The 14,253-nt window shown below is 42.2% G+C and overlaps 1 protein-coding gene across 2 annotated transcripts in view; it reads left to right on the top strand.

Annotated features, from left to right (window-relative positions):
• The window catches only part of ERCC6L2 (ERCC excision repair 6 like 2), a 243,374-nt gene extending 240,204 nt beyond the window's left edge, over positions 1-3,170 (top strand). Inside the window, exon 20 of one of the 2 annotated variants that reach the window (XM_073545954.1) lies at positions 234-3,170. In XM_073545954.1, the coding sequence (XP_073402055.1) occupies positions 234-1,104 (871 nt within the window). In that variant the 3' untranslated portion in view covers positions 1,105-3,170. The remainder of the gene's footprint in view (positions 1-233) is intronic. The other variant, XM_073545955.1, reaches the window with a different exon arrangement.
• The last annotated feature ends 11,083 nt before the right edge of the window (positions 3,171-14,253 follow it).

Below are 14,253 nucleotides of genomic sequence, written 5' to 3'. Positions count from 1 at the left end.
TTTTGGCAAGGACTGACTGTATTAAAAACATTAACTAAAGAAGAGGGATCATTTATTCAGTCCCATCTTGTAAAACCCTTTTAGATTACCTTATTGCAACTTCCTGTCTTTCTATTAAACTTCATTATAAATTAGTTTAATATGTATATATGTTCATATAATACAACCTGTTTCAATTTTTTCTGCATAAAGTAGGACATAACCGTCACATATTGTACTTTTTTATTTTGTAGGAGGCATTTTGAGCAAATGGTGGTGCACTTCAAGATGGCATCTGCAGAAGAGCTCGCTCGTCATTTTGTCAGTGTGGAATCGCATGTGAGACAAGACATGCTTCGAGAATTTTATGCCAAAAGATATTCTGAGGTGTCAGACCTTTACCCAAATCAAGTTCCAATAACTGCAAATGAAAAGAAAGAAAGCAAATCTAGGACTAATGTAAAAAAAATGAAAAGAAGAACGAAATGTATAGATACATCTCCAAAGTACACAAGTAAAATGATTCCCGCTTCTGGGAATTTAGATAATAGTGATGACTGTGCACGGAAAAATGAAATTTATTTCACAAAAATGGATCATCTCACAGACACCAGAAATACCGAACCGTCTCTTAATATGACTATGGAAAAGAGTAGTAATGACCACAAGCGTAAACAGTTTCTATATACTGAGCTGAAAATGACAGAACCTGGAACAAGTTTTTCCAAAGAAATCAACTATGTCACAGAAGACCACTTGTTAAAACAAGAAAGTCTGCCGGGGAAAGCGAGGAAAGACACTGTTGCTGACTTGCTTGGTGATACATCTATATTGGATGATCTTTTTAACTCTCAGAGTAATTATCGCTTGGGTGTGCCACCAACATCTTCGCAGTGTGAACCTGCAACAACCAAACCAAAACAGCGCTCCAAAGACTTCTGGGATATTCTTAGTGAACAAAACGATGAAAGTATCAACAGGCTCACTGACTTGTCTGTAATTCAAAAAGTTTGTGAGTCTTCAATTTTGCCTTCAGTGTCGTCTAAAAAGGAAAGTTGGAATGATTCAATGTGGGTAAAGAATGAAAAGTTCTTATGGAAAAAGAAAGAAAATACTCAAGACTGACTTCAAGATCTCAAAGTTATTCATTAAATTGCTTTTGTGCAGATTTACTTTATGTTTCAAATTAATGAATGTCTTAAGATTTTTTTATATTGAAACTGTTGGGGTGCTTTCAGATTGCGCTGTTCTTCACATTTGTGGGTGCTATCGGGGCTTGCTTCCGAACTCCCCATAAAACAGGATTCAAACATAGGCGCCGACGGGGCCATAGACTATAATGGTGTTGGCAGAGCGAGCGTGAGCTCTGACGTGCATTACTTTTGGGCGTATATGTCAACTGGACACGGACACTCAGACGTAGTAGACTGCATCTTGTTGCCTAGACATCTAAAAACAATCATCTCTATCCAAAGACATTGAAGTACCAGGTCTTAGTTTATGATAAGACTAAAAACCACCTAACATGGATAACAAATGATCATATTGTGGTATCTATACTGCAATTTTCGCCACGATTGGCACATTTCTTATGTTATGCATTATAGCCCTTGTATCTCTTAGGCCCCATACAGACATACAGTGCTCATGTACAAGTGCTATCCATGGTTTTCATGGATAGCACTCATACCGATGATACTCTGTGGGGCCATTCACATGTCCTTGACTTTTTGTGGATCTAACAGTTCTTGGAAAATTGCCTAGACATGTTCGATGTTGATCCGAGCATCAGATCAAAATTGTGAATGCATATCTATGGATCTGTAAAAAAATCAGACTGCACTCAAATGATATCCAAGTGCGGTCAGATTTTCTTGAACTGTAACATAGGAGACGGTGGAGAAACTTTTTTTTTCTCCACATAATAGAAAAACTGACGCCACTCTGATCAAATTCTGATCAAGAATGGAAGGAAGGAAAATGGGGGTGCACCTTATAATCCGAATGTAGATTAAAGGTAGGGTGGGGTGGGGTGGCTGCAGTGCAGCGGGGGTAACAGAAGGCAGGGTCCCTGCTGCAGGAGGCTGGCGTCGGCAGGCCCCGGGCTGAAAGAGAAGGAGGTGCCCCAGCGGTGTGAGGCTGCACTGGACTTTCAGAAAATGTCAGCGGTGAGTGTAGTCCACTGCACTTCCCATTGATTTCCCCTCAGTGTTCATTGCTAAAATGGCCGCCAGAGGCGGTGTATGTGCAGATTAAGATCTCAGGAGATCAAATCTCAATCTGCCGGCGCCAGCTTCCTGCAGAAGCGACCCTGCCTCCTGTGACCCATCTCCATCTACGCTGCCATCCCCGGTAAGCTATCATAAAATCGGACCATAAAACACTACAACTATTTGTTATCCCTGTGAGGCTATTTTAGTCTAATTATTGGCTAAGACCTGCTGCCTCAATATTTTTGGACAGTTATAAATATTTTGATGATTAGCTCATGGTCTGTAGATTTTTTTTTTTGTCTTTTGTAGCATACTTTTATTTATATTGCTGGATATTGTTAGGAAAGCATGTATTTCCCAATAGGTTCCATTTAGGACCAGTACCTCGGTATTATGTCATTATCTGGGTTAAAAGTGTTGTCCAGGCTTGAGATGAAAGTCTGCAGTAACTCTATGTGACTCAGTATTCACGCTGTCAGGATTCTCCAGTGTTGAAGGTGAGAGAGGACAGTCATGTGACCGCATCTGTGTGGTTGCAGTCACATGCCGACTAGATGTGCTCATCCTCAATAGAAATGCATTTAGCAAGTGTGTCTAGTCGGAGTGTGTCCGGAAGTGTGCAAACCAAATACGTGTGGTCATGTGACAGCTCACTTTCATCGGCAACACTGGCGAATACTGACCGTGTGCACACATAGAGTGACTGCAGACTTTCATCACAAGCCTACACAACCCATATAAGCTCATGCGACTAGCATATTTTGTCCTGTACTCAGACCACTATGCATAGAAGAGCAAGAACGAAAGATTTATTTGCTAAATGAGCTTCTACCTCTTTAACCGATTCTTTTACATTTCCTTTTGTAATATTAACATAAAACTGTATATAATGGCTGAAAATTGTATCTTAAATGTTTCACATGAACAGAGGTACCTTGTGAAAAACTGCCATCATCTATTAAAAAATGACCAACTCTTCATGTAGCGTTTCATTATTTTTAACAGTTCAGCAGCTAACATTTTCTAAGTAAATAAAACAACTTTTGGAATTATGCTTTTAACATCACAATAATAAGCGATTGTTTATTATCTTAACTCCGTTGTTTCTTTCTAATTAAAAAGTCAAATAATTAAACTAATTAGCATAAAATTTAGCACCTATTTAGGCATATTGTCATTGTAGAATTTTTGATTTTTCTAATCTAAGGTTCTCTGATAATTACCAATGATTTGTGACTAGATAAGTGGAAAAATATATGATAATAGAGTAACAACTGTTGTCAATGTATAGAATTTGTGGAGCTCTAGCAGGAAAATCCGGTGAGTTTACTGCAGTATTGTTTGGTGCTGTGCGTCGTAGTTACAGTGAGTTTTGGATATGACTATAATTTCTCAGTACGTGCTTATTAACTTGGCGTTGTGGTCCACAGACGCCGGGCAGACGGTTTATGATGCCATAAAGACTGAACCACCTATAGTTCACACAGATCTAGAGTTATGTTTAAGTCTCCTACTCGTGGTGTCATTGGGCTTGGTACAGGATGTTTAAATGTGGGGTTAACTTCATACAAGGCGGAGGCATTTGTATAATTTGCTGTTGAAACTGTTTCGTAAAAACACACCAATCTTTCTGATGTTCTGACATGTCTGAACTTTGGACAGGGGAGACCTACAGCATTTGTCTATGTGAAGTGGTGCTAGATCTTGTGGTCTGGATGAGAGCCCAGAATCAAATCAGCTTAAATCCGATATGTACATTTTAAGTTAAGGATAGCAAATTTACTCAAGCTTCACTTTGTCTATCTGGAAAAAATGACATAAATCTATTGCAATGCAAAATTTCTGCTTGAAGAAAATCATTAATTGCCTGGTACCTGCTACTAGAAGTATCTATTAAGTAGAATATATTAACTATATCACTCTTTAATTCAAGTATTAAGACCTTGTATTTACAAGACATCAAGAAAAGAGTATTGTCTCAACTTGAATCACTTAGGAATAGCTTTCGTATGCAGTGTCTTACCAAGATGGAGTGAATTTTGTGATCTTACATTGAAGTATTTGTATAACCCAATGTCGTTTCTATTAGTATGGAATGGTGTAATACACAGTATATACAATCTAAAAGGTTATTGACTAGATTTCTTTTAAAATAGTGAATACTGTACCGAATACATTTTAATGTGGACAGGATAGACATGTTTAGGCTACGGTCACACTATCAGTATTTGTTCCGTATTTTATATCAGTATTTGTAAGCCAAAACCAGGAGTGGAATAATCAGAGGAAAAGTATAATAGAAACAGGTCACCACTTCTATATTTATTATCCACTCCTGGTTTTGGCTTACAAATACTGATGTAAAATACTGACCAAATACTGAACATGGCCCTAATGTTCTTTCTTAACCCCTTAACGACCACCGATACGCATTTCAACGACGGCAGTTCAGGGAACTTATTCCTCAGCGCCGCTCTTTAACAGCAGTGAGAAATAAGGGTATAGCGCCTTGCAGCGTCAGAAAATCTCTAGCGGGTATCTACTGGGGGTAACTGAGACCCTGGAGAACATGAATCGCATTGGTTTTTGCCGTCCCCAGTCTTGTAATCATCGTTATTCACCAAATAACGGCGATCGCAAAAAAAGTCAGATTTCCCATTAATTTCTCCACTGATATGATCTAGCGTACCAGGGGAGAGAGAAATGGGGTCCCCTGAGCCCCCCGGTTCCTTTGCCATCCCCATACCCTCCTGCTTCCTCCTGCCCTCCACGACTTCCTGGCAGAAAATGGCCGGCGCATGTGTAGTAATTTGCCAGTCAGTACCCGGCAACAATAGATATTTCCTATTGGTTCATTTTGATCACTGTGATAGACCCTATCACAGTCATCAAAATAAAATAAATAGTAAATAAAACCCCACTTAGTTGGTAAAAAATAATTTAAAAAAATATTTTTTCCGTTCTTTCCAGTTAGAGTTAGGATTGGGGCTGGGGTTAGAGTTGGGCTAATGTTAGGGTTGGGGCTAGGGTTAGAGTTGGATCTAGGGTTGGGGTTGGGAATAGGGTTGTGTTGGAGCCATGGTGGTGTTGGGGTTAGGGTTATGGTTGTTGTTAGGGTTGGGTTTACAGTTACATTTGGGATTAGCGTTAGGGCTGTGTTAGGGTTGGCGTTAGAATTGGGGCGTTTCCACTGTTAGAATGATTTTTATAAATTACACTAGTGACATGACTGTTTTTGATCTAGATGAGCACTATAAGGATACCTATTTGGTAGCATCTCCAACTGTATTAACAACTCCTCCAATGCACTTATTTAATTTACTCATTTATATAGCGCTATTAATTCCACAGCGGTTTACAGACATTATTGGCACTGTCCCCCGATGGGGCTCACTATCTAAATTCCCTATCAGTATGTCTTTGGAATGTGGGAGGAAACCGTAAAATCCAGAGGAAACCCACGCAAACAGGGGGAGAACATACAAACTCCTTGTAGATGTTGTCCTTGGTGGGATTTGAATCCAGGACCACAGCACTGCAAGGCTACAGTGCTAACCACTGAGCCTCCAGGTTAATTTGAAAGTCCCACAAAGTTTGACTACTCCGTCAGGGCACATCAAAGTACTACAAAACACATAACATTTTTATTGTTCTAAGACCTACTACACTGGTGATAGATCTTTTAACCTCGTAAATAATATGACGTCTTGAAGTAACCCAGAGTTACAGCTTGTATCATAGCTATAATTCTAATTCTTCTGGCTCAATATGTCACCATTCTTTTCTTGCATTCTAGAAAGTGCAATCTTTGTATAGAGCTGAGCAGATCTGATGAGATTCCAATTTTCCAAATCATTTTGATTTTATCGAGAAATTCAATTCATAGTCATTTTATTCGCCAGCGCATAATATAGCCATGTTCACACGTTGCGTTTTTGCTTCATTTTTTTCCGCAGGCAAAACCAGTAAAAAAAGCTGCTTACAAAAAGCAGGTTTTGGTGCGTTTTTTCTGCTTTTTAGGTTAGCTTTTGCTGCATTTTTCTGCTGTGGGTTTTTTTTTGGAGGGGTGCAGATTACGTGTCATTTGTCTACAGCACATGCTTAATAAAGTTAATTTTATTCGCTAAAAAATGCAGCAAAAACTCAGGGTTGCGTTTTTCCCAGCGTTTTTGCAGTTTTTCATTGCTTTGTTGAAAAAACGCTAAAAAAATTGACATGCTTGACATTACATAAAAAAGCAACAGTTTTCCAATTTAGTCAGGAAACAAAAGGCAGGCATGTGCCTGATATTTGTGAAATCTCATAGCTTTTGCTGGTACTGCAAAAGGCAGATTTGAAATTGCATAAAAAAGCAGCAAAAATGCAACGTGTGAACATAGCTTAATTGTGAGATGTAGGGGAAAAAATAGCAGCTAATACTCACCTCTCCAGTCACCCCTGCTACTCGCTGTCCCCTGTATGGGCCTTTTCATCATTACACGGAGCAGAAAGAAGCATCACCCACTGCACATTTTAAGTTTCTTCCCAATGTGCAGTGGGGGGGGTCCCAACAGACCATTAGCAATCAGACTTAGCCTTATCACTAGTGATGAGCGAACGTACCTGGATAAGATGTTATATGAGCATGCGCGGGTGCTAACCGAGTTTCTTCGGCGCTCTCGAAAAATTGTCCCCGCGGCTACATGTCTCGCGGCTGTTCACACATGCATGGATTGCCTATTTATTAGGAGCTAGTATCAATGGTAGGATGATCCAGATATATAGTTTATCAATAAGACAGGTCGTATCAAGAGCGGAATTTTTAGACTGTTAACAAAAGCTTTTTTAAATCCCAGCATGGCAACCGGTGTAAATCAGTTTGTTTCTGTCTTGAATATTCATTGACATATACTGTTTTATCAGCATGTCTTGGTTTCATGCAGAATAAATATATATTTTTCTTGGGTGACTGAAAAAGTATAATTACTGCATTCATTCCCAGCCAGCAACCTTGGGAGTAAACCATACTTTAAACCGCCTCAGACAGATCCAAACCACAGAGAGGCTGGAATTTTTGGGGGCTTAGTGGTGCATGGGAGACAGGGTCACAGCTAATTGTGTCAGGACTTATATCACGGTTACATTATGAGCAGAACGCACAAATCACAAGTATATTATCATAACAAATTAAGCTGCTGATACAGGTTCTAATCCATGTTCATTTATTATTATGAATTCAACTTTCTCTTTGTTTGACACTTGTAATCGTAAAGCAGGTAAATCATTACTCAATTCTCTGCGATTTTCCAACACTTTATATATCATCCTCCATATTGTATTTTGTTCTCGTTCCTTATAAGCAGTGGTCATTTATCATGAGGAGGAAGGTAAGGAAATTACCAATTATGGTGAGTGACGGATTCATAGAGGTTGCTTCCTACCATTAAGTTAACTCCCTATTTTATATGGTTATGTCAGGAGTATTAGTATTTTTATTTTTAGAGTCTTAATTCTTGATAATGAAAATAAGACTTCATCACTAAGGAGTCATTCATTTCCATTTACTCAATGACTAAAGGAGGAAAGCTATTTTCTATGTACTACAAGTGTAACGTGTTTTATGTCTGGTAAACTTTAATAGTTATATGAACTATAATGGGGGTCAATATAGGTATTGTATTTGCTTAGAATGTTTATGAATTTATACAGATTCACTTGGTATGCTAAAATGGTTAGGTTCTGACATTCATTTTCCAGCATGTTGAATGTCATACAAAAAAAAAAAGTTAGGATTTTTTTTTTTTGTTCATTTGAACTTCTAAAAAAACTGCAATAAAAAAAAGTATTAGGGTTTGTGCACACGCTGCAGATTCTGCTGCGGTTCCGCAGCAGTTTCTCCTGCGGTGTACAGTACCATAATATCTTATGGGAAATGGAAACCGCTGTGCAGACGGTGTGGATTTTTCCGTGCGGATTTGCTGCCGTTTCTAATCCGCAGAAAGAATTCACATGTCAATTCTTTCTGGGATTCCGCTGCGGTTTACCATCTCTTCCATTGTAGAGGTGATAAACCGGAGGGCAAAACCGTAGGCTAATCCGCAGATAAACCGCAGGTCTTTTGACCTGCGTATTTACCTGCGGATTTTGCAAAATCCGCGCGGATCAATCTGCAGCGTGTGCACACACCCTTATGTCTTACGAACCACTAAACAATGTCAGTGATGGTTACAAGGTTTCAAACCATCTATTAAAAAGTTCCCACACTGCTTGGTCAAGAAAATGGTAGAAAACAATTTAAAAATGGGGTAATAGAAAAAGGTGATTAACTCCCCACAGCTGCGTCAACAGAAAAAGAGAATGCGTGGTCCTTAAAGTTGGTAAAGATTATTTTCAAAACACCTTATTTTCTAAAATAACAACTGAAGCCATACTTAGCTCACACATATCCCAATCACAACAGTTCAAACATTTTCCTGTCTTCCACTATGCTTTTCTGGGCTTTTAAAAATCTGCTTGTTCACCTTTAAGAGCCCTCAATTCGTAATGGAGCCTTTGGTCCATGGTCCCCTGCTGGTATGTGTTTACTGTTATGAAGCTGTTATACTAGGTGGTCTAAACTTCCATTTTCCATACCCAAAGAAGCCCAAATAGTTGGTCTTTAACTGCAATGGCTTATTGAAAATTTGGATAGTCATTGACTGAAGTGCTCATATAATAATAATAAAAAATTTTATTTCTATAGCGCCAACATATTCCGCAGCACTTTACATTTCAGAGGGGACTTGTACAGATGATAGACATAACAGCATAACAATAATCACATAGATCATAACAGATACCAAGAGGAATGAGGGCCCTGCTTGCAAGCTTACAGTCTATGAGGAAAAAGGTTGACACGAAAGGTGGGTTGTAACAATTGCCCTGATTGTATGGACCAGCCATAATGTTAAGTGTGTAACAGTACAGACACAGAGGGCTAATAGATGCATAAAGCATGTGGGAACATGATGCAGGGAACCTGGTTATGGTAAAATTTTTGACTGTGCCATACAGGGATAGATTAGGTGAATGTGTTGAGGTGGTAGGCCAGTCTGAACAAATGCATTTTCAGGGCACGCTTAAAATTGTAGGGATTGGGGATTAATCGTATTGACCTAGGAAGTGCATTCCAAAGAATTGGTGCAGCACATGTATAGTCATGGAGATGGGAGTGGGAGGTTCTGATTACTGAGGATGCTAACCTCAGGTCATCAGCAGAACAGAGGGCGCGGGTATGGTGGTATACTAAAACAAGGGAGGAGGTGTAGGGTGGTGGTGAGCCATGGAGAGCTTTGTTGGTGAGGGTAATAAGTTTGAACTGGATTCTGGAGTGGATGAGTAGCCAGTGTAATGACTGGCACAAGGTAGAGGCATCGTGTAACGATTGGCAAGGAATATGATCCTGACTGCAGCATTCAAGACAGATTGGAGGGGGGAAAGTTTGGTAAGAGGGAGACCGATTAGAAGAGAGTTGCAATAGTCGAGACGAGATTGAATAAGAAACAGTAAGAGTTTTTGCGGAGTCAAAAGTAAGAAAAGGTCGAATTCTAGAAATGTTTTTGAGGTGCAGAGCGAGCCAGTGATCGGATGTGGGGGGCAAAGGAAAGCTCGGAGTCAAGTATGACCCCAAGACAGCGGGCATGTTGCTGGGGAGTAATAGTGGAACCACACACGGAAATGGCAATGTCCAGTATAGGTACATTAGTAGTGGGAGGAAACACAAGGAGTTCAGTCTTTGACAGGTTCAGTTTCAGATATAGTGAGGACATGATGTTAGACACAGCATTTAGACAATCGCTGGTGTTTTCTAGAAAGGCAGGCGTGATGTCAGGAGAAGAAGCGTATAATTGGGTGTCATCAGCTTACAGATGGTACTGGAAACCAAATCTACTGATTGTTTGACCAATAGGGGCAGTGTACAAAGAGAAGAGGGGGCTAGGACTGATCCTTGAGGAACCTTAACAGTAAGGGGAAGATGAGAGGAGAAGGAACCAGCAAAAGATACAGTAAAGAAGCGGTCAGAGAGATAGGAGGAGAATCAGGAGAGAACGGTGTCCTTGAGGCCAATGGAACGGAGCATAGTGAGGAGGAGCTGATGATCCACAGTGTCGAATGCTGCAGAGAGATCCAAGAGAATTAGCATGACCATTTGATTTAGCTGTTAGTAGATCATTAGACACTTTAGTGAGGGCAGTTTCAGTAGAGTGTAAAGAGCGGAAACCGGATTGGAGAGGGATGAGAAGAGAGTTATCAAAGAGATAGCGGATAAGACGGGAGTGGACCAGGCGTTCCAGGAGTTTAGAGATGAAGGGAAGATTAGAGACAGGTCTATAGTTAGTGGCACAGTTTTGGTCGAGGGATGGTTTTTTAAGTAGTGGATGTATGATGGCATGCTTAAATGAGGAGGGAAAGATACCAGAAGAGAGAAAGAGGTTAAATATTTTAGTTAGGTGAGTGGTGACAGCAGGAGAAAGGGACTGGAGGAGATGTGACGGAAATGAGTCACTGGTGCAAGTGGTTGGGCGAGAAGATGCAAGGAGCCTGATTAATTCTTCTGTGACTGGTTCAAAATCAGAGAGTGAGCTAGATGCAGTGGGGGAGGGAGGACAGTGTATGGTATGAGGTGATTGGGAGATAATTTCCAGTCGGTCAATTTTTTCTTTGAAGTAATTGGCCAGATCGTCAGCTTGAAGCTCCGTGATTGGGGCCTGTACTCTTGGGTTGAGTAGAGAATGAAAAGTGTCAAATAGACATTTAGGGTTATTGGACAGTGAGTTGATTAGGGTGTTGAAATAGGTTTGATTTGAGAGGTGAAGGGCAGTGTTGTATGTTCTAAGCATAAACTTATAATGGATGTAATCTTCGTGTAGATTGGATTTTCTCCTCAGACGTTCCGTGCACCTGGAGCACCGCTGCACGAAATGTTCTTGCAGGGTGTGCCAGGGTTGTCACCGTCTGTGTTGTGGTGTTCTGTGTATAGGAGGTGCAAATTCATCCAGGATACTTTGAAGTGTTTCATTGTAATGCTTCAATGCAGAATCAGGACATGAGAGGGAGGAGATAAGGGCCAATGAAGACTGCAAGTTCTCCATAAGTTTCTGGGTGTTAATGGCCTGTATGTTTCTATAAGTCTGGACAGTGGGGGTGACCTGAGCAGCCTGGCAGTTCTTGATAGAGAATAAAAGAACGTTGTGGTCAGAGAGCGGGAGAGGGGTGTGTGCAAAATCATCCACTGCACAAAGCCGAGAGAAGACCATGTTGAGGGAGTTTCCGTCTTCATGCGTTGGAGAATTAGTAAGCTGTGAAAGGCCGAAGGAGAAGGTTAGAGATAAAAGATGAGTAGCAGATGGGGAGAGGGGAAGAGCAATGGGGATGCTGAAATCACCCTCTGTACTGTAACCTGAAGAAGAGGTGCGGTTTGTCACCTCGAAACGCGTAGTTTCTGTAGTACATATAATAAAGAACTTGAAAGATTTATATGGATTTCTGAAGAATTCTTATCACTAAAGCAGCGCGGATGCTCAGAAGTGCTTTTCTTGGATCCTCAACTTATGATACTTAGTGGACGCTGTCCACCTGCACGAGCTCTGCAGCAGCTATATGACTGCAACAAACGTTGAGAGTGGTTGTGTCTGAACACAACCCATAAAGGGTGAGTACTCCAGAGTACTTTTATATTTTAATTGATTTATACCAGGTGAAGCCCTATGTCTGCGCCCCCGCCCTTGTTTTCTCTTATACCATGATGAGGGTAGGGATGTCACAGGAGAGAAAATGTGGAAGTCAAGTGGCAAAATGATCCAGGAACTGATGGGAGGGGCCGGGAGGACGATATACCACCGCCACTCGCATGGAGAAGGGGATGTAGAGTCTGATGGCATAGACCTCAAAAGAAGGGAAGACAAGTGAGGGTACTTGAGGGAAAACCTGAAAGGTACATTTGGGTGATAGGAGCAGACCAACGCCTCCACCTGCTCTATTGTCTGATCTTGGGGTATGAGAGAAGTGTAGTCTACCATATGAAAGAACAGCAGCAGCGGTAGTGTCTGACTGCTGGATCCAGGTTTCAGTAAGAGCCAGAAGGTTAAGAGAATTAGAAAGGAAGAAGTCATGGATGAAGGAGAGTTTGTTACACACTGAGCGAGAATTCCAAAGGGCACACTTAAGAGAGACAGATGGCATGCAGGGAACGTTAATAAGATTAGAGGAGTTTCTGAGTGTAGTTGGGGGGTTTGACTTACTATAACATGGGGGACCAGGGTTGGAGCAATGTCTCCTGCGACTAGAAGAAGGAGGATAGAAAGCGTGAGCAGATGGTTAAGTGATTTGTGGGAGCGTTCTCTGATGTTGAATGGTGGGACTGAATAGATCTGTGCAATTTAGCAATGTGAAAAGAGTGTGAGTGCTATATATAGGAGAGGAAAGGCGTGATGGGCCAATATGGATGGAGTGTAGAGAGTTAATGCCAGGGCGGAGGATGTGTGTGAAAGCAGCGGCCAGGATATAAATTACACAAATGAATATGGTATATGTTGTATTCCAAATGTACAGGGAATAGATGTATATAAATGTCTTAGGCTAGTTTCACATTTGCGCTTTATAGCGCAGCAACGGCCTGCGCACAGCCGCCGCTAAGCCCCGCCCCATCCGGTCATCGCCGCCTACTAGCGCACATGGGCGCTTGCGATCTGCACACCCTATCTTTAGCATAGGGTGCGCAGATCATGCGCTGGCCGTGCGCTAGCAGGATTTTGGTGTGCACTGCGCACTTGTGAAGGTGCGGCCGTGTGCGCAGAATGTAGCATGTTGCATTCGGTGTGCACGGCGCACCTTCAAAAGTGCGCAGCACGCGGCAAAATCCTGCTAGCGCACGGCCAGCGCACGATCTGCGCACCCTATGCTAAAGATAGGGTGCACAGATCGCAAGCGCCCATGTGCGCTAGTAGGCGGCAATGACTGGCTGGGGCGGGCAGAGAGCCGGGAGGGGGCAGGGCTTAGTGGCAGCCATGCGCAGGCCATCGCTGCGCTTTAAAGCGCAAATTTGAAACTACCCTTACCTGTCTCCTGCCCTGTCTAGCTGCAATGTTATAACTGCCTCATACTTTGATCAAATGTACTTCGAATAAATGTGCATACATGCCCCCTGCATAAATGCCTTCCCCAAGCTATGTCTGAATATATAGGAGGCTAAGGCTTAGATCTTTTTTTTTTAACTCTCTCTTCTCGTTAATCAATCGAACTAAACTAAGGCTACTTTTACACATCCGGTGTGTGGGGTCCGGCGGCTTTCGGCGAAAAGCTGGGCCGCCGGATCCGGCCTGCAGCCGTGACACCGGATGTGTGTGCGGCGTCTGATACGGCTCGGACGTGATTTAAACGAGCCGCAGCAGGAGGTGGACAGAGACAGCCGCTGAGAGAGACAGCTGCTGAAAGGGAGGTGAGGTGAGGGGAGGGGAGAGGAGAGGGGGTTGGAGAGAGAGAGAGACATGTGGGGTTAACACTCAGTGTCCGGGCGAGAGAATCTCTCTCTCTTGCCGGGCACTTGTGGGGTTAACCCCACAGAGAGATCTCTCTCTCTCACCCAGACACTGTGAGTGTTAACCCCACAAGTGCCCGGCGAGAGAGATCTCTCACAAGTGTCTGGGTGACAGAGAGAGATCTCTCTCTCTCTCACCGGGCACTTGTGGGGTTAACATTCACAGAGTCCGGGCATGCGCTGTGGAAAAAGCCGGTCCGGCGCTGAGAAAAAACGTTGCAGAGAACGTTTTTTCCAGACGCCGGACCGGCTGTTTTTGCCTGATCTGGCAAAAAAAGGATACGCCGCATAGGCATCAGGCGCGATGCGGCGATAATGAAACTCTATGGGGAAAAAACCGGATCCGGTGGCAACAGGCGCCGGATCCGGTTTTTACACTTTTCGCCGCATCGCGCCTGATGCACAAAAACTGATGTGTGAAAGTAGCCTAAGACAGCAGGTTACAATAAATGTTGGGCTCAGATAAACCAATGTCCAGGCCTACATGCATCATAAACCACTTTGAAA

Source organism: Dendrobates tinctorius, unplaced genomic scaffold, assembly GCF_039654945.1.
Source record: "Dendrobates tinctorius isolate UK_male_01 unplaced genomic scaffold, ASM3965494v1 ptg000144l, whole genome shotgun sequence".
Classification (NCBI taxonomy): Eukaryota; Metazoa; Chordata; class Amphibia; order Anura; family Dendrobatidae; genus Dendrobates; species Dendrobates tinctorius.
Note: the sequence above shows the minus strand (reverse complement) of the source record. Positions and strands in the feature narration are given on the sequence as shown.